The sequence below is a fragment of the Corvus brachyrhynchos genome, unplaced genomic scaffold, assembly GCF_000691975.1.
Source record: "Corvus brachyrhynchos isolate BGI_N302 unplaced genomic scaffold, ASM69197v1 scaffold130, whole genome shotgun sequence".
Taxonomy (NCBI): domain Eukaryota; kingdom Metazoa; phylum Chordata; class Aves; order Passeriformes; family Corvidae; genus Corvus; species Corvus brachyrhynchos.
In genome coordinates, this window is record NW_008236193.1 from 1,062,519 (window position 1) to 1,082,109 (window position 19,591).

The following is a 19,591-nucleotide window of genomic DNA, read 5'->3' on the forward strand; positions in this document are numbered from 1 at the left end:
AGAAGAGGGAAAAAACCCCCAAAAAAAACCAAAAAAAAAAAAAAAAAAAGCGCCCAGGCCTCGAGCCCCGGAACAGAGACGGGATAACACCCCAGCATCGGCGTCCCCGTCCGGCCGCAGCGCCCGCGCCCCCTCCGCCGAGCATCCAGCACACGGGCGCGTGTGGGAACAGCGATATCCACGGGGACATCCACCGGGACACGCGTGGGGAACAGGGACAGCCACCGGGACAGACGTGGGTGGGAACCGGGACAGCCACCGGGACACACAGCGCGTGTAGACATGGACAGAAAAAAACCTTCAGGCACGGCCCAAGACGCCTCAGCCCTGGCTTTCTCCTTGTCCGCTCGGGAAGTGCTGGAGCAGTGGCTGGGAATGAGAAGGGGAATGCGGGGGGCGACGGAGCCCTGCGAACGCCTCTGCCTTGGACCAAGTCCTGTGAGTGCTCTGCCTTCTAAAAAACTCCCCGAAGTGCAATTCCGCGGGAGACACAGCGGCAGCCAAAAGCTGCACCCCCTCTGTATGTGTTGAGTGTCTCTCTACGAGCTCCTGGGTTTGCCCCAGAGCCTTTACAGGAGCCTGACTACAAACTCCAGGACAGAGATGCCCATTTTCTCCTGCCAGCCCCTTACCTGGCAGGGAGAGCTCACCTGCAGCCCCAGCACCAGGCAATGGTCAGGGCATGTCCCACAGAGCCTGAGATCCTGTGTGGGACGACAGGGATGGACAGCAGTGGCACACAGACCTATGTGGGAAGGGGCTGTCCTGCGGGGTTGAATCTCAGAGTACAAGACACATGGATGAGAGAGCCTGGACAGCACCTGCTGGGTCACTCAGGAGAGCCCAGCAGAGAACAGCAACTCAAGTCCAGAATGAGCTGAAGTGCAGCTGGAGGAACGTTCAGACCAAGGATGCTCTTTTCCATGGGCAAGTGCTGTTCCTGCCCAGGCAGCACTGGCAGTGCCTGTGACATGCTCCAGAACTGCTGCTGCTCCCCTGCAGTGCCGTGCAGAGGGGGGCCAAGAATGAGCTCTAAAATCCAAGGTCCTTTCATGAAGCCTCTGTGGGAAGCAGAGACTGAACAGTTCCCCAGCACTGAGCTGCTGGGACAGGAGGTGACACGGCAGGGACTGTGCCAGCCTGAACAGGGGCAGTTTCCATTTCAGATCAGCATCTCCCTACAGGAAGGTTCCTCCTTGTCCCCTTGACAAAGCTGTTCTAAGCCTTTGCCTGTCCTCTTACAGGACCACCCCCACCCGTCCAGACCTGCTCCAGAGGGTCATTACAGAACTGCACAAGGATCATCTCAAAAAGGGAAGACAGTTCTTTGAAATGAACATGCTGCAGGAGCTCTGGGTTCACCTCCTCTCTCAGGACCCAAGCACAGCTCCAGCTCACAAAGCTCATTCTCTGGGACACTCCCTGCACAGAGGCCAAGCAGCTTTAGAGACCCCTAGAAATAAGGGGAAAGAATAAAATCTCCATCAGCAATGCTTAAACCATCTCAAAAAAGAGGCTTGATTTCAGGTGGCTGGAAAGTCCTGATGAGGCCAAACACTCCAGCTCCTGACCGAGGTGGTCCCAGGGCAGGGGCCTGGGTCAGAACAGCTCGAGCCCACCCTGGTTCCCCCCCAGAGCCCCCTCCTCCAGCACAGCACTCAACAGCAGCCCTTGCAGCAGGGGTGTGGCTCCCTCTGGCTGTTCTATGCACACTGCTAGAGGAAAAATAGGTTGCATTTTTAGCTTTTTGAAGCCCCTTGCCTTGAGCCCAGAGGCAGGTGAGGCTGTAGGTATTGCACAGCTCCCATTCCCCTCCACCAAGCCCTGAGCCCCCCCCAGCCTGCAGAGCCCCCCGGGTGGCACAGGCAGGTGGGCTGGGGCAGGAGCTGCAGCTGGGAGAACGAGCTGCCAAGCAGCGACGGAAAGGGGAGAGTTTCTTGAGAGACTTTTGATAGACTATTTGGTAAATACATGGATACATGAACAGCAGCAACTTGCACAATCCCCAGACTGTGCTCCCAAGAAGCACAACTCGCAGCCTTCTGCATCCACAGGCAGGGAAGGGAAGTCCAGGTCCTGTATTCCAGGCAAGAAAAAACCCATCAGTTCCTGAAGAGTCTCACTAAGTTCAGCACAGTACAGAAGGAAGAGCTTCCCATCAGCCCAGCTACCTCCTGGGACCCAACATAACCGCTCCTGAGTGCTGCTGTGAAGACAGATTGTGGGGACTGAGGCCTGAGAGCAGGGTCCTGCTTCCCCACCCCTCTACAGGGAATCCCGAGGACAGTGAAGATTGTAAAGGGAATAAAGAGATTTCAACCCTCTTTCTCAAGTGAGGTTCATAAAGCACACGAACAAGACCTGTCTCCCTCTGGTCTAAAGGATTTCCTGTTTTCTCTCTGGGAGATGAGGATGGGATTGCTGGATTCCAGACAATGCTATGATATGTGTCCTGCTGATGGATGAGCCTCAACACTACCCCGTGACACCGAATTCTCTCACCTATAGCCTGCAGCCCTCGCAAAGCAAACCCTCTCAGACACCCGCAGCAGGGATTTCCACCAGCAGACGTGACCCCAAGCAACACCCCAGTCACCCAGCTTTCTGTCCAAGAGTCCATGAGCACAGCAGTGCTGGCACAATTCCATGGCAGAGCCAGGCTTCTGTTCCTGCCTCCAGCGATTGAACATCTCCCTGCCTGCCCTGAGGGGCAGAGGGGACTTGTGAACCCAGTGTCCGTGACCCCAGGGTACACCCACGAGCAGGTGAGGGGCTGAGTGGCTCCAGGAGGATGCAGGGTCTGGACAAGCCCCACATGGGCCGGGCAGAGTGGGGAACTCGCCCTCCAACGCGGCCGGGCTTGGGAGGTGCCCAGTTCCCATCTGTCCGTGCCCGTGGGTCCGGAGCAGGCGGCGGCCGGTCGGATGAAGCGTGGACTCCAAGCACAGAGGGAGGGGTGGCGCAGCAGTGCAACATAGGGTGAAGGTGGAGCCCGTCACGACTTCGGGGAGAGCCGAGGAGTCCATGTCACTGTCGCCAGGAACTGTGTGCTGCCCCGCAGTGGTACAGACAGGAGAAGTCGCTAGGGAGTTTGGATCCAAGTGAATTGGCATGGCTACTTTGGACTATGGTAGCATGGGAGCAATTCTATTCCATGGCCTTTAATACATTTCATTTTCATAGCACCTTTCATCCCAGGGTTTAAGTGCTGTAACAGAAGTGGGTACTGTGCACCCATTAGCACAGGGGAAACCGAGGCACAGAATGGTTTAGTGACTCGCCTTGGGCCACTCGGAAAAACCGTGGCAGAGTCTGGACAGCCTTAAACCTCCTGACTCCCTCAGTTGGTCAGACCACACTGCTGCCTCGCATGAAGCCACTCCGGTCCCTGCCCTCCCCAGCAATGTGCTCCTACCCATTCTTCGGTGAGGTCTCATGCTCCTTTCTGATGAACAAATATATGACCCAAAAAAAAAAAAAAAAGAAAAAAAGAAAAAAAAGTAAAAAAAAAAAGTGCAGTAAACTAAATGTTTAAAAAAGCACATTTGTGCTGTCTCTGTGCAAAGATAAAAGAAATAAATACATGATTACAAAATTAAAAAGGTTCACAGTATCACACATGGATAGGTAGCTACGGTAGTGCACGTCTGGAAAACACTGTGGTACTACCCAGGATTCTCTACATCCAGCTGGAATTCTCTGCTGGGAGCTGTGGGTGAGCGGGTGGTTTCTTTGCTGCCCACATCTGGGATAAGTAGAAATACATGGTTATAGTTTTGCTCCATTCTGAAACGCAGTGCCCGGGATCCTGCAGTGCAGCAATACTGGTGTCAGCAAGCTCTTCCCCATCCCACTGGAATGGCTGCATCAACGAAAAGGGAACACATCGACCTGCAGAGGGAATCGCTGCTCTCTGGGACTTCTGTGTCTGCATAGAGATTACTGCAAGAGGCAGAGAGAAGAGAGTCACAGAATCATGGAATCATTAAGGTGGGCAAAGACCTCCAAGATTACCAAGTCCAACCATCAGCCCAGCACCACCACCATGCTGTTTGACCACTGCCCTGGGCAGCCTGTTCCAATACCTGACAATCCCCTTTCAGTGAAGAAATTTTACCAAATATCCAACCTAAACCTCCCCTAGCACAGCTTGAGGCTGTTTCCTCTTGTCCTGTCCGTTGTTGCCTGGGAGCAGATCCCAACCCCCGCCTGGCTGCACCCTCCTGTCAGGGAGTTGTGGAGAGCAAGGTCTCCCCTGAGCCTCCTTTTCTCCAGGCTGAGCCCCCCCAGCTGCTCCTCATCACACTTGTGTTCCAGCCCCTTCCCCAGCTCCACTCCCTTCTCTGGACACGCTCCAGCCCCTCAATGTCTTTCTGGTCGTGAGGGGAAAGAGAACCAACCCCTGAGCACCAGTGCCCACATCAGTCAGGTCTGTGTCCCACCAACTTCCCAGCACAACCAGAGAGGCTGTTCTACATCCTCCAGCAATGGCAACATGTCTGGAAAACCTGAGGTCCCCAAAGCTTTCCCTGCACCAAACAACTGGGAATAAGCCACAGCCCTTGCTGAGCGGGCCGGGGCTCTGCCAGCACAGAGCTGACCCGGGAGGCAGCCGGGCTCTGCTGCAGCCATGCAGGAGCCCCAGGCTGCCAGAGGCCAAGCTGATCTTGCAGAGGGAGCACAAACTCTGACCTCGACCCACCGGGCACCCGGCACACGGCTGTTGGACACTTACTGTATCGCTCTCCTCATCGGAGACAGAGTGGAGCTGAGCGCTATAGTGGAGCGGGGAGTAAACCCAACTCCTCTCGTCTGTCGGCTGCCAGAGTGGCCAGAGACGGCAGGGAGAATGCAGGGAGAGCAGCAGCAGAGCAGGGAGCAAAGGAGAGAAGAGGAAAAAATAAAAGGAGAAAATAAAAAGAGTAGGAGACAATACAGTAAGAACAGCTGTCCACCTGGAGGGAGAGCACTGAGCCCAGAGCCAGCTCTCAGCAGAGGAGCCCTCCTCATCCTCAGCACGTACCTGCTCCCTGCCAGCTGGGACACGGGACCTGCGCCAGCTGCAGTGGGGGTGGCACAACCTCTCCTCTTGTAGGGACAGAGTTTTAGAGCTTTTGAGATGTCAGGGAAACCTCAGCTCCCTGCCATGGCATCACCCCGGCTCCAGAGAAACCTAGAGACTTAGGAAGTGACTTACCTAAGAGCAGTGACAGCTCTGGGTTCCTGCTACCCGATACCAGCTCTCACCCTCCCATTTCTAGAGCCCTGTGCATGCTACAAACTGATATCCAGGAGGGCTTTTACAGGGAAACTGGATTTGTTTGCTGTGCCTTCCTCCTTCTCTGCAGAAGGCAGCGGAGCTGGGGTGAGACCATGGCGGATGGTGGCCACAGAAAGGAAACAGTTATTGCTGAGATCCTGGGGACAGTGGGGTGATGGGAACAAGTACAACACAGGAGGCAAAACACAACTGGACCCTGGAAAGAATGAGGGGAAGGAGGTGTGCCTTGAGGGACAGTTATCACAGCACTGGGCATTGGTGTGAGAAGACACACTCTGCTGCCAACACAGCACAGATTCAAGGGCTGGTCTCTGCTTCCAGGGTTCCCAGGGGCAATTTACATTGTGAACAGGCTCTTTTAGTCTCCAGCGGAGCTCCCACAGAGAGGAAACTGCCCCCTTTGACACAGCCTGGCATTTGCAAAGGAAGAGAAACAGAACTGGGTGCTTGGAAGAAGCCTGGGTGTTCCCAGCCCAGGAACTGAGTGTGACAGTCTACAATGTACAAGGAACTACAAGAAGCCAGAGAAGCTTTGAAGCACTGGGCTCCACATGCTGAACCCTCCAGTAACTGCAGCTCCATTAGTAGAGACCAGTGGGTCTGGGAGGAAGGAGGGTTGAGAAACCCCTTTCTGGAGCTTCTCTCAGGGCTCTGTCAGAGGTACAGGAAAGCTCCCCACCACATCAAGCATGATCCACATCCTCTTTTTTATCCATCCTGACTGAACCACATGCTCCAGCCAGTCTCTTTCAGAGCCTTTTAGGAGCTTGGATGCATACGGGGAGCTGCGGGAGATAAAGGAGCATCCAGTGCTTGGCACTACCCCTCCCGGTGCCGGAGCAGGCAAACCCAGCTGAGGGGCAGGAGGAGCTGCAGGAGGAGTTGCCTGTTTGCCCACAGAGGTGCAGCACCTTCCTCATGCCATCAGCCACGGCAAGGGGCACATTCCTGCCCCTGCTTCCCCATGCACCCTGCCCAGTACCCAAATGGGAGCACCAGGCTGCACCAGCACTTGTGCGAGGCTCCGGCAGCACTGCCAGCACCCCGTGGGGACAGCAGCTCTCCCAAAGCCTGAGAAGGGAAATGCTAAACTCAGCTCTAGATTCAGCCCCTAAAACTCAAATGCCTCCCTGCATCTTTTGGAAAGTAAAATCCTCCCTGCTCACAGAACACCTTCAGTGAGAAGGGAGCACACTGGTGATGCTGAGAAGGGCTGGAGAGCTGAAACCAGCCCTAACTCAGCACCACCTCCTGCCTCATTTAGTTTATGAGCTGCTCCCCACAAGCCAAAACAGTTCTGTTTGCAACTGGATTTTTGGAAGCTTCGAAACATCTTAATGGTGTCTTTAAAACTCTCTTCCTGGGCTGAGGGAGCTGAGCCTGACATCATCTATAGAGGCCCCGGTGCCTCCCTGGCCAGGTCTGGTACTCAGAATCACAGACCAGTTTGGATTGGAAGATCACCCAGTATCCCCCCTTGCCATGGGCAGGGACACCTTCCACCATCCCAGGCTGCTTCAAGCCCATCCAACCTAGCCTTGGACACTGCCAGGGATGGGGCAACCACAGGTTCTCTGGGCAACCTGTGCCAGGGCCTCATCACTCTCACTTTTCCCAAGGGCTGGGTGACATTACGGCCCATGCCGGGGTAGGAGCTGTGTCACCAGTCTGCAGAAAAGCAGGACAGAGCTCATGATTCTCCCAGATCCTACAAGGAGATCCACTGGTGTCATTTCAGTATGCTTCCCCCATTTCTGCTGGGCTGGTTCCTAATGCCCACTCAATCCAGAGCCCCAGCCGTCGAGGGAAATGGGGTGCTGGCCCCAGTGTTTCAAAGCTGCAGCTCTGCTCCCCTACATGCTGTGCTGGCATGGTCACTTACAATCCCAGAGGAATGCGAGGTACTTCGGAGTCTGCGCTGGCGGGGAGAGTAAATCCAGTACCTCCCATCTGTGAACTGGGTGGCCCAGGACAAGTGAGGTGAGAAAGGAAACAGAGGAAAAAAAGGGTGATGTGAAAGAGAGGATGAAAGAGAAAGCAAAAAACAAGGGGTTGGGCAACTCCAGGCCTGAACGGGTGAGCAGGTGGGAAAGCCGTGCAGGGGAGAGCAGGGGAGAGCGGTGCCCATGCCCTGCCACACTCTGCACTTTTATTCCCTGGGGATGAACAGGAGAATGAAGTGCTCTCCAGGAGCAGACTTGCAGTGATCAGATCACAGTCCTCTGGGACTGGCCAAATCCTCCTCTGTACACACCAACCCTTCACCCACCATTGCTCCTGAGCACTCCTGTAGGAGCAGCTGTGGTGCTGCTTGAGCACACGGGTGCAGCCTCACCTGAGCTCCAGCTCAAGTGGCTTTCCAAGGAGAGTGCCCATGGGAACCCCAATCAGCTTTTCCCTTCATCCCAGCAGTGACAAACACTCCACAGCACACGACACACATTTAATGCAAAACTCAGACTCAGATGAAGTATGAAATGCTGATGAGCAGTCAGTCACGCTCTCAAGAACACTCTGCAGAATTTTCTCTTGGACAGAGGTGCCCCTCAAGCTGGGCGGAGTCCATATGCTCAGGGACAGGGAGGAAGAGGAGCTGACCCTCGCTAGAAGACACTTGCCAGGAGAGCAGGCAGGATTTGCCTGCACACAGCTGCCATCCACAGGCAAGGAAGGGGCAGCCGTGTTAGAGGAGCCGTTTGCATTTTGAACAGCATGCATCCAACTCCAAACAAGCTGTAAAACAGGGCTGATTCCTTCCACAGCTCCCACGAGCCTCACAGTGACTTGGCAATGAGTGAGCAGCTCTGCAGCAGAGTCACAAGAGCTCAGGGAAAGGCCAATGCTGCATTTTAGTTTAGCCTGAAGGAGCCCATCACATGGGCTCAGCTCATCTCCAGCACCACAGAACCAACAGCAACAAGTTGGAGCAGGGAGAAGCCGGGCACCTCTTTTAATGAGGGTTCCAGTGCCAAGGCATGAGAGAGAGCTCAGCTCTCGTGGGACAGGCACTCAGCTCTGCTCCGCGAATCCATGGGACAGGTACATGTTGCTAAAAAACCTCTTCTCTGGTCTGCAGAAGTTGCTCAGCCACTGTGGGAGCTGAGTGAGGACCAGCGCCAGGCTCCACGGCACTCTGCTGCCAACCACCAACTTACTCCCTGGCTCAGCACTAGACTCCCACTGCATCACCTAATGCAGCCTGCAGGGAAAGGAAAAGCCGGAGTTCACCAAAGCCCAAGGTCACCCTCTGCAACCACCTCCCCTTGGGTCTAGGCCATGTTTGTGTCAGGAAAGCAGCCAAGATCTCTGGCTGAGGAAGGAAGAACCTCTCTGTTGCACCCACATCACCTTGGCTTGTCCCAAGAGCAAATGTGCTGGCCTAGATAAGCACTTGTGCTTGGAAGTAGAGCAGCACAGCTACAGCTACATCCACAGCAGGAGTGCCACCTGTGTGAGCCCCACTAGATGCTGGTTTGAGTTCTCCAAGGGTTAATCCAGTTCCCTGCATTCAGAGACCCACCCAGCATCAAGGTCTCAAGGTGCTCTACACCAAGATGGCGCAGGGCAGCCACTGCCCTGCACCGAACTGCCTGGAATGGATACTGACAGCCTTGTCCAACCCTTCCCATCACACCCCAAGGGTCAGGTGGAGAAGGTCTCTTACAAAGTATATGTCTGTGACTGGCACGTCGTCTTCATCCGAGGCCTGGCTGGCTGGTTCCGAGGCCTGGCTGGCCGTCTCCACCTCTACGGTGGCTGTGGATGTGACAATGGCACAGGCTGAAGAAGCTGCCTCTCTGCAAAGGGGAAAGAAATGACAGTCTAGTCACTGCAATCAGGACAGGAGCAAGCAGAACTGATTTATTACAGAGGAGCTGAAGATGCTATGCTGTCACATCCTGAAAGGTCAGGGCAGGGCAGGGCAGGTCAGAACTGTTCTCAGCCTCACCCAACACCCAGCAAAGCTGGAGACCGGCAAAGCCTCCAGCACAAGCAGCCACAGGTCAAAACCCACCGTGTGGGCTCTGCTCGACACTCTTAAACCACTCACTCTTTGACCTTTTCTTCTTCAGGAGCTACAATCTCAACGTCACACTTGGGCTCCAGCTCGACACTGATTTGCTGAACCTCCTCCTCGACCCGCACCTCCTCGTGTGACCTGGAAACCAAAGAGAGACAGGCCCAAAGGCTCAGCTGGGCAGGAGTTATGCACAGCCCTCAATTTTAGGTCAGCCTGAATCAGTCCTGAGCCAGCCAAGCCTCTTGTGCAGCTCTGCCCCAGTACAGCGCTGCTGCTGCTGTGACTGTGGCACCCGGCTCCCAGCCGCAGACAGTGGCTGATTTCAGCTCAGAGGGAGCACTCAGACCTCTCAGCATTGAGGGTTTGGATAACCAAAACTCCCAGGAAAAAGAGTCAGTCCTGGAAGATTGCAGCACTCAGGAATAACATGGTGGGAGAAGAGGACAAGAGCAAAGGAGTTAAACAACCAGTGCTGTAGGAAAGATGGGCAGTGTCAGATGGAGCATGGGAGCAAAGAGAACTGGCCTCCAGGGAAAACTTGTATCCAGAGTTAGCCCGGCACCAGGCCAGAGCCTCTGACCTCTTCCAAGACTCCCAGCACATTAAAGCTGCTCCAGGGTTGACATCAGATTTATTTGCACACTCTGGAACTGTTTCTGACAGTCTTCACTTTAATACCTCATGTTATTAGAGTAATTACTTGTGCCAGCAGGGCTGGCTCCACTGTCCCCATGGGAAGGAGGAGCGGGAGCCTGCCAAGCCAAGGGGCAGTTGTCAGAGAAGGGCTGAGCTCTGGGTTCACTGACAGCACTGCCCTGCTCCAGGCTGGCTCTGACCAGAGCTGGGGCCAGTGGGCAGCAACTTCTGTCCAGCTCCATGCAAGGAGCTCGCTCCTCTCTTCCTCACAGGGCTGGACCTCAAACCTGGAGTGAATTCCCCAGCAGACAAGAATAACCAGAGGCGTGACACATTCTTGAGCAAATTGGGTAAGGCTTTTTCCATCTCAGCTCAGGAATGTAAATTCTTGCTTTAATAAATTTGTGCTTGCACTGGTTTTCACCAGGGGATCCCAGAGAGCTCTACAAGTAAACAGGTCCCTGCTCTCCCAGGAAGGGCACATGGAGGCACTGGCACTAGAAGAGACAAATTAGGCAAAAAACAGCAAAGGTGGCCTGCAGACAAACACCTGCAGAGGGTCAGCGTAGCTTTGGTAAATTTGTAACAGACAGATCTACTCTGACCAAGCCACTGAGCTCCCTGAATGCTCCCAGGTCACTCTGATTCACCTGACCTATTTCTGGAGGAGCAGTCACATACTACAGCAGCTCCCTCCCTCCATGAGGCACCATTGAGTCCAAACTGTTTTGGATGAAGTCCCTGCATTTGCCACATGGGCACCACCACTGGGGCCTGGGTTTAAGTCTCCAATTTTCAGCAATTTCTAGCACTGGATTCTACAGGATATGAGGTACTCCACAAGCCCCTGACACTTCACACAGCGAGACCCTCCAGGGACAGAAATTTGCCAGGATTCAGCAACATGCAGCATCCAGAGGTATTTTCATTGGGAAATACCACAGAAAGGGATTTTTTCACAATGCACATCAACTGAACTCAGCAAACCACTCAAAGCTTGGAACAACGGCAGATGCCTGTAACATGGGGCAAACCCTCATCTTCCAAAGTCCTTTCCTTCCAAGCACCAAACACTGATGCAGGGAGAGAGGACATCAGCCTGTCAGGCTCCTCTGGCTACGGCACATCCTGGGACTGAGTCTCTGATGTCATTTCAAAGCCTACTACACCTACACAGTGTCCTGGAAAGCAGGGCAGAGCCAGCAGCATCTGCTGGCTCCTCGTGCAGATCCTGCTGACATGGGCAATGGGGTCATTTTTACTGGTGCAAAATAATTCCACAATAACGCACAGTAATTCCATGATATGAGCCTCTGATTTAAATCAGACACCCCTCTGCAGCACAGCATTTCTATCCTGCCTTGTCCTTGGCTCTAAGACACCACAGGAGGGAAAAAACCTCACAGATTTCTGAAGACAGTGGAAGCTACTTCTGTGGGGACTGAGGGTGCTCAGTGCCTTCTGAAGTCAGAGGCCTTTCACTTTGCCCAGGCCACAAGCAGATGCTCAGAGGAGGAAAGTTCCTGCTGTCAAGGCTCACTTACTCTCTTAAAGGGACTTAAATGACCTTCCTTGACTCTGGTGCTGGGTGGGTGGGTAAATTTGGACAACACTGTTGTCCCCTTTCCTATCAAATAACTGTGCTATTTTCAAAATACTAAGAGATCTGCTTGCAAGGAAAATTCTGTGTAAGAAATGGGGATCATCTGATTGCGGAAGCAGTTCAGCATCCTGCAGAGGACCATGCCAAAATCCTGGAGCTGCTGAAATTCCCACTCAGCCCTCTAAGAGACCTTTGCACAGGGATAAGCATGAGGTCTCTGTGCAGCAGAGAGAAGATGAGAAAAGAAGATAGGAGACCCATTTCTCACCTGCCATCCTGCCCTGAGGAGTGTGTACGCCTCCTGCGGAAAGAAAACAGAAGAGTTTGTTAGGAGCAATTTAAGCCAGAACTCCTGCACTGACCCCAAATCTACCTCCACACCCCATGAGGGAGATGTTCTACTTAACAGCTGACACTTCTTCCAGCAATAATTAATCCCATCAAAGCTGTGTCTGCTTGCTCCCAGGAGAGATATAATTAAAATCGGTCATTAGCATTGCAGGGTGCAGGGCAGCCTGCCGGGATCTGCAGCACGGAGAGGAACGGCAGGCCCTCGGTGCCAGTGGGAGCAGGGGAGGAGTGTCCTCACCTGTACCTGGGCTGCTCAGAGGTCTCCGAGGGAGATCGCTCGGGAACAGAGAGGGATGTTGACGATAGTGTCGTGGCTATGGAGGCTGTGGTAGCTTCTTCAAAGGAAGGAGGAGTGCAAGGGAGCAGGTCTGGCCTGCCTGCTGGCCCAGAGCACAGGCAGGGGAGAGGCAGGAAGAAGAAATGATTAGGTCAAACACCACCACTTCACCTACACCTGCCCCGTGAGAGGCTGTTCCACCATGAACCTGCACACCCGCACTGGGACTGGGCACTCAAACCACAGACAGGCAGAAGTTTAGCTGGGTCCATGAACGTGACAGCCTCTCCCAAGGTGTCATCTGGAGAGAGCCAGTCAGCACCACTTCCAGCACAACAGGCAGGGAACAGAATGCCAATGAAGACGTCTCACTGGTGACCAAAGCTGGATTAAAGGCTTGGATCACCAGGGATAAATATCCAAGTGAATTAAGAGATGAATTGAGTGTCCAGTGCTTTGCACAGGGAGCAATCCAACACCCATGTGCCCCCCAGCACTCAGCTGTAAATGCAGCCAGATGGAAGTGAAGGAAAGGCAGCACAGAACCAGCCCATTCCTCTGTTTTCCAGTGGCAAGATCCTACCTGTTTTAACTGCCCAAACACTGTCATTGGAGTGCTGCAGTTCCCAGTCACCCTCCCCTCCCCCCACCTTTTTTAAAGGGTAGAAAATGCAACTTTCTGATGGCTTTTGGGCTATGACTTATGGTGCCCCTTGGCAGCAGCTGTCTTGCAGCAGTGATGCAGGTGACCATTTTTACTGCAGAACCCCACAGTGCTGCAAAACAGGGATTTGGTCTCCTTTGATGCAGAGGTGTTGCATCAAGTACCTGCTGGTGCTGCAACAAAACAATGTACTCTTACCTTCTTCCCTGTCCTGGTTAGGTTTAGCACCTGCAAAGCACAGCAAGACATGCAATGAAGAGCTATCCATGAGGAAAGATCTGCAGTCGGTGCACAGTGGGGAGCTTGATGACAACAGGGGAGGATCCTAAGGAACTGCTAGGAAAGAGAGGGTAACCACAGAGCCAATACCCTGACCGGGGCTGTCACCTTCATCGTCGAGCGTGGGGTAACTCCTGGCCGCCCGCAGGTCGTACTGGGTGTCGTCCTTCTCGGAGGCCAGCTGGCTGGCCGAGAACGCTGCAGTGGGACCCGCCGTCTTCACGGCCAGCAAGGCACTGCGCCCTTTCTTCGAGGGGGACGACTTCAGAGCTGGGGGAGGGAGGGAGACAGAAGGTCAAATTACCACCACCAGCTACTGTCCCACCAAAGGCATTTTTCCCTTCACAAGGAGAGGCTCTGCCCTCACACACACACCTCCTGAACTGAACCAGGTCAGGTGCAGGGACTGGGTGGGAGGCTGAGCAGACCAAGGCAAGCTGTGACAATCTGAGGGCTCTGCAGTTGCCAGTTTTGCTCTGTATCATGGAATCTTGGAATGTTTTGGGTTGGAAGGGACCTTAAAACCCATCTCATTCCCCTTTCTCCATGGGCAGGGACATGGGCACTATCCCAGGTTGCTGCAAACCCTGTCCAGCCTGGCCTTGGGCACTGCCAGGGATCCAGGGGCAGCCCCAGCTGCTCTGGGCACCCTGTGCCAGGGCCTGCCCACCCTGTGAGTAAAGAATTTTTTCCTGACTTCTAATCTAACCCTGCCAGCTCAAATCCATTGCCCCTTGCCTGTCACTATCTGCCTGTATAAAAGTCCTTCCCCCTCCTTTTTCTAAGCCCCCTTTAAGCACTGGAAAGGGCTTTGAAGTCTCCCGAGAGCCTTCTCTTCTCCAGGCTGAACACCCCCAGCTCTCTCAGCTGTACCCCAGTGGAAAACCCTGCTCAGGCTCCAGCCCAGACTCCTTGTGAGGGCTGCAGCAGCGAGGCCGAGGCAAAGCCTCACAGCACAGCAGCCCCTGAACTTGGTACTTACAGGAATTCTTTCGAAATACTGTGTTGGTCATGAATTTGAAGAATCTCTCTGCATAAAAGCTGGGTCTGTGTACTGACACCGTGTCCTACAACAGCAAGAAGCAATTGTTTAATTTTAAAATGATCCCTCAAGGCAGAATTTCTGTAACAACCAACACAGTCTGTTTTATTCCAACATTTAGCACTGATAGAGCCTTAAAATGGAAAGGCTTAACTGAAACACTCTAATTAATGCTATAAATAACCCTGAAGCGTTGCCTCTGATTGCATTTGATTATATTCTTGCTGTGATTTTATAATGGATTTTGGTGATTTTATTCCTTTGTAGACTTCCTGGATTTTTTTAAACACTGGCCTGATTGCATACATGAAATTTCTTCTGGCTTTGCTGGCTGCCATTCCAAGTACACCTGGATACCTTTGCATGTGACACAGACACCCAAATTTAGCCAAGGGTCTCCATACATTTCAAATGTTTTTGTTTAAAATAGTAAAACTGAAGCTCTTTCTGCTTCTGATGTGTGACTGTGTTCCCATGACTTGGCATCTCCACATTTCCTTTGCCACATTAAGGGAAGCCAGGAGATGCAACACTGAAGAACGGTTTCCACATGCAAGGTTGTTCTTTCAGAAACACACACCTGGCTGCTGCAGGAATGAAGCCAGCAGGGAAACATGGAAAGGGATTTGCTGGCAGAGAGCTTGCTGAAGTGGAAACAGCCAGTCACCAAAGAGAACAGCACAGGGCTCCTGACAGCCCAGGAACACACACACCTGAGTGTGTGCTCCTGGTGTCACGGGAGGAAGAGAGGGACAGACAGGAGCAGGGGAGGAAAGCTGTGAGCACAACTGCTCAACATGTGAGGAACTGGACTGAGCAAGGAAACCTGGCTGGGAATAAGTGGGACCACCCTGCTGTGTGAGAACTGCTCCTTTCATCAGCTGCAGCTGTGCCAGGTCAGGCTCTATAAACAGCCACCAGGTAATCCTGTGAGTCTTGGACAACTCCTGCCTCTGCAGGCACTCACCCCATCATGGACAAGGGCCTTCCAGGTGTGTTCTAACTTCTTGATGAACCTAATTCCAAGGAGAAGGGAAGAGAAAAAGAAAGGTACAGATTCAGGCATGCACTCAGTACTAAGCTCCCTTTCATACCCTATGGGGGAGATCCCTGAGCTGCCAATGTCACCAGGACTGAGCTTTGTCCAGCATCTCCCCAGCCAGGTCAGGACTGCCTGGGAAGTAGAGAAGGAGGAGATGGGCTGGAAGAGATGCACCTTCCATCCATGGAGATATGCTTCCCACACTGAGGTGGGAAACTACTTCTTTATGAGCAGCTCATCATCCTGGACAAAGGGCTGTATGTTCCCACCTGTTCTAAGGACACGATGGAAGCCCATGGCCAGCTTGGGGCAGCCATATCTACTCATCCTCACAGTCTCCAGGAGAAGACATCCCCCCTGCTTTCATTTGGTACTAAGAGAGATGTTATCAGCCAGAAAAGACACACTGCCAGGTTACCTACCTGTATGACTGCAGGATATCTATGATTCCAACGTGCAGCAGGAGACGCTCTCCTTTGCCGTTCACTGCTGGGATCCCTCCCATCCTGCAGGTAAAGCAGAACTTCAGCAGGTGCAGCCTCAGCCAGAGCACCTGTAACACCCAAGCTCAGGGGAAGGGCGACAGCAGCCCCGCTAAGGGGCTCTGGTGTGGTGTCAGACACATCCTAAAACCTGCGTGGTCACTTTGTGCACAACCACGGGAGTCACCGACTGACCTGGCCTGACCCCAGGTGTCCCAGGGTCACTGCCTGCATGGCCAAACACCACTGTCACGACAGAACCTGCGTCATGTGGCACAGCTCTGCCTGGGTCACAAAGTACCACGGAGTTTTTTCCTGCCTACTTTATTCTGGGGGTCAGGTTATTTATCACGTCAGCGAGAGCTGTCTGCCATTAGGGCAGTAAACCCTTAAGAGTGAGAGTATTCCCAGTCCACACTAATGCCATCCTGCCAAAGGTGCAGCAACCATCAGCACCAGCACACAGCCAAAACACAGGGCTACCAGACAGGCCACTACAATTATTGATGCAGCTTGAAGGACTGGAAACACCACGGTATTATCTCAGCTCTCAGGACTGACCCTCCATCAAACCCACAGCAGCTGGTTTCAGACAGCAGCAAGCAGCAAACTCCACAATTCCTTGGCCCAAGAGCCAGGGAGCCAGGCAGAACCCCAGATCAAGCACAGCACAGGCTTGGGGCAACCCCCAGCCTCCAGCTCCAGCAATGACTCCAGCACTTGGCTACACTACTGTCTGCTAACCCCACTGGGATGGCCTCAGGGAACTGCCAGGGATTCCAAAGGTGGGAGTGATGGAGAACTCCAAGCTCCTAGGGACAGGCTGATCCCTACTTCTGCTCCAGTATTTGGGTGCTGAGCTAGAACTGAGCGAGTCTCCTCCCTAGGGCATGGGTGGATGTTTAGACGCTGTTACACAAGCTGACAACCTACAGCCTGGCCTAAGAAGAGAGACTGCTGTGAGGCCAGAGCCTTACAGAACTATTTCCCACCCTGGCTTCCCCCTTTCCCACCACAATGGCAGCACTACCAAAATCCCAGGAGAGCTGCTCCCTTGAACAGTTCCTGTGGGCCTCATTAGGGACTTCCCACTCCAGCCTCCACCTCTGCCTCTCCCAGCAGCACAAGCGAGCCCAGGTTTCACCTACGTGTCGTCCGTGTCTATGGACTCCCCCCGGGCAGCCCCTCCCTGGATGGACTCCATGGCTGTGGAGTACAGGGCCTTCTGCCCCACAGGACGCTTCTCATCCGACGTGCTGTGGGCTCCCTCCGACAGCTGCTCCCGCTCGTGCTGGTCTATGTTATGAACCCCAAGCAGGAGGCTGTAGTCCATGATTTTAAAACTTTCCAACACCTACAGGTTAGTATTGAGTTCAAGAACAAAGACAAAATATCAAGCCAGCAGCAGAAATACAGACCCCCGAAGCATGGAATCAAAGCAATCAGAGCAAAGCATCCCATCCACATCCCCACTAACAACTCCTTTGACAGAGCCTGAAAGTTTCTGAACCAACAGTCACCTCTGGGCTTGACTGCACAGAGTTTGGCCATCCCACACTCACACCAAAGGCCTGAAGACTTGCAAACAACACTACTGCATCTGCTGCACAGTGATTGGGAAAATGCTCCAGCAGAGCAGCTACAAGTGGAGCAGACTGCCAAAGTGTGATGCACCAGGCAAAGGAACACAGCCTCAGTCCTCAGAGGCTGCCATGAGATCCAACTCTACTGCTTGGCTTTCAGGGAAAAGGGCAGGAGAAAGGATTGATCCTACTCTGGGGTCAGCAGATTAGCAAGGTTCTCAGTCGGGGATTGCTCTTCCTCATGCTTGAGAGCCACAGAGGCTCTTTACCCTGCCTCTGAGCTGCCCCCTCCTTACCAGACAGTCTCGCTGCAACGTCTTCACCAAAGCGCTGAAGGTGTCTGCATCCAACATCAGGCCCTCGGGCATGTCTTGGATGAAGTCCAGGTCCTTGTACGTAGGGCTGGACTTTTCTTTTTCCTTCTTTGATGCCCGGCGTTTGTAGGTTGAGCCTTTGAGGTCAAATTTCAGGTGCATTTTCACCACTCGAGGCAGGATGTTGTTCATCACGACCACGCGGATGTTTTTGCCCCCAGACTGCACACAGTACAGCCCATAAAACTTGGGCAGCAGCGTCCGGGGGTTCTGGTTCAGATTCTGTAGCAAGGATGAAAAAAAACATGGAGAAAGGTCATTTGAGCAGAAAATCCCTGCTGTGTTCACCACAAAGCACGTCAACAGCTGGACTAGGGATTCTTTGCCGAGAGATTTTCTGAACTTAACAGGAGCTCAGTGTACACATTTGACAAAGTCCTGCATTTCAGTGGCTTTAGGACCTGAAAATACAGGGACTGAGATGTTCAGCATTCTCTGGGCAAATAACCAAGTCCGGAAATCCCCTACTTTCCCCAAGTACAGCAGCTAAAAAAGAGACACCAAACTGGGAGAGAAATAAACACAATAAGTGGGAACTTCAAGCTTAAAAATAACAGCTCTCTTTATCTCTTCACAAGCATCAGAATCAAGAGCCATTCTCCAGCCCAGAATAAACCAGGGTTATTTTTTAAACAAAACAACATAAATGTTCTCCTCCTGTTGCAGAGTTGCTTTATAAAGCAGTCAACCAGAGAGCACGGATATCCTGTTCTGCTGTCATGTCCTTTTTTTAGGCAGCGGAATGATTAGGAATGACATGACAGGCAGGATTTGCTTGTTCAGCTTTGGGCACGTTTGGGAAGGAAACAGAACTTCTCTGCACACTATGGCAGGAAGGACAGACCTGACAGGTTCTGACAGACAGCAGAAATGGGACTGTATTAAAATTTCATTCCCCTCAGCTCACCCACCTGGGCACAGCAGTGAGCCCTCTTGGAGAGTGCCAAAAGTAACAGAGGCAGGTAAATGGAAACAGCTTTAAATAACTCAGGATGAAACCACCCTGCTTCCTTTCCCTGACTCCTTTGACATGGGTGGTTTCCCAGGAGCAGCAGAGCGATCAGGGGTAGCGTAGCACCACAGAACCCACAGACAGTGGAAAGCTACAACAGGTCACTCAGAACTCTGCATCAGACAGGTAAGTTCAGTTTAATTCACCAACTGCTTGGCAGGATGATGGCAGGATTAACAGAGCAACTCCATTCCCACTCAAAACCCCACACCTGATTTACTACACACATTCAGGCAACAGGCAGTGCTTTCCAAGAAAGCTCATCCTCTCCAGGAATGTGAGTGTCACCTGCAAAAGCAAGTGATTCACAGAATCTCAGGATGGTTTGGGTTGGAAGGGACTGTAAAGACCATTTGGTTTCACCCCCTGCCATGGGCAGGGACACCTTCCACTGTCCCAGGCTGCTCCAAGCCCCGTCCAACCTGGCCTGGAACACTCCCAGGGATGGGGCAGCCACAGCTACTCTGGGCAACCTGTACCAAGGCCTCACTACCCTCACAGGGAAGAATTTCTTCCTGGCCTGGCTGTCACTAACACACAGACATCCCATAACCTGGCTCCCTTGGGTAAATTTTCCCCAGTAAATACTGAGCGAGGAAAGGATTTTCACAGAACCAGTGTAGGATCACATAAACCCACTGCACCAGGCACACAGATGGGGCAGCAGCATCACTTATCATCACCTTCTCCTTGGCATCTCCACAACAAAAAAATCCCTGGTCATTCTAACTGAATGTCAGAGTCCTCATCCATAAAGCTGGAGCGTCCAGCACAGCTGTGCAGGGACACCAGCTCCTGGATTTTACACCCAAACAGCAGGCCTGGGTCCAATTTACTTCACCCAATGCAAGTCTCTGGGTCTCAATATCCTGCCTTGCCAGACTGATGTGCAAAGCTGGCTGCTACCACGGGGGCCTCCAGCTTGGAACTGCAGCCAGTGGGGG

At 53.1% G+C, this 19,591-nt stretch overlaps 2 protein-coding genes across 2 annotated transcripts in view; both read right to left on the reverse strand.

Moving 5' to 3' along the window:
* Nucleotides 1–611, reverse strand: part of CACTIN (cactin, spliceosome C complex subunit) — a 6,314-nt gene extending 5,703 nt beyond the window's left edge. The window contains exon 1 of the mRNA XM_008639643.1: nucleotides 574–611. Within this exon, the coding sequence (XP_008637865.1) occupies nucleotides 574–611 (38 nt within the window). The remainder of the gene's footprint in view (nucleotides 1–573) is intronic.
* A 1,319-nt stretch (nucleotides 612–1,930) lies between these two features.
* PIP5K1C (phosphatidylinositol-4-phosphate 5-kinase type 1 gamma) overlaps nucleotides 1,931–19,591 on the reverse strand; it is a gene marked incomplete at its 5' end in the record, with an annotated part of 24,154 nt that continues 6,493 nt past the window's right edge. Inside the window, 13 exons of the mRNA XM_017739035.1 lie at nucleotides 1,931–3,942; nucleotides 4,736–4,819; nucleotides 8,946–9,078; nucleotides 9,333–9,440; nucleotides 11,810–11,842; nucleotides 12,131–12,269; nucleotides 13,032–13,061; nucleotides 13,221–13,382; nucleotides 14,095–14,179; nucleotides 15,122–15,170; nucleotides 15,619–15,702; nucleotides 16,827–17,032; nucleotides 17,558–17,857. Of these exons, the coding sequence (XP_017594524.1) occupies nucleotides 3,940–3,942; nucleotides 4,736–4,819; nucleotides 8,946–9,078; nucleotides 9,333–9,440; nucleotides 11,810–11,842; nucleotides 12,131–12,269; nucleotides 13,032–13,061; nucleotides 13,221–13,382; nucleotides 14,095–14,179; nucleotides 15,122–15,170; nucleotides 15,619–15,702; nucleotides 16,827–17,032; nucleotides 17,558–17,857 (1,416 nt within the window). The remainder of the gene's footprint in view (nucleotides 3,943–4,735; nucleotides 4,820–8,945; nucleotides 9,079–9,332; nucleotides 9,441–11,809; nucleotides 11,843–12,130; nucleotides 12,270–13,031; nucleotides 13,062–13,220; nucleotides 13,383–14,094; nucleotides 14,180–15,121; nucleotides 15,171–15,618; nucleotides 15,703–16,826; nucleotides 17,033–17,557; nucleotides 17,858–19,591) is intronic.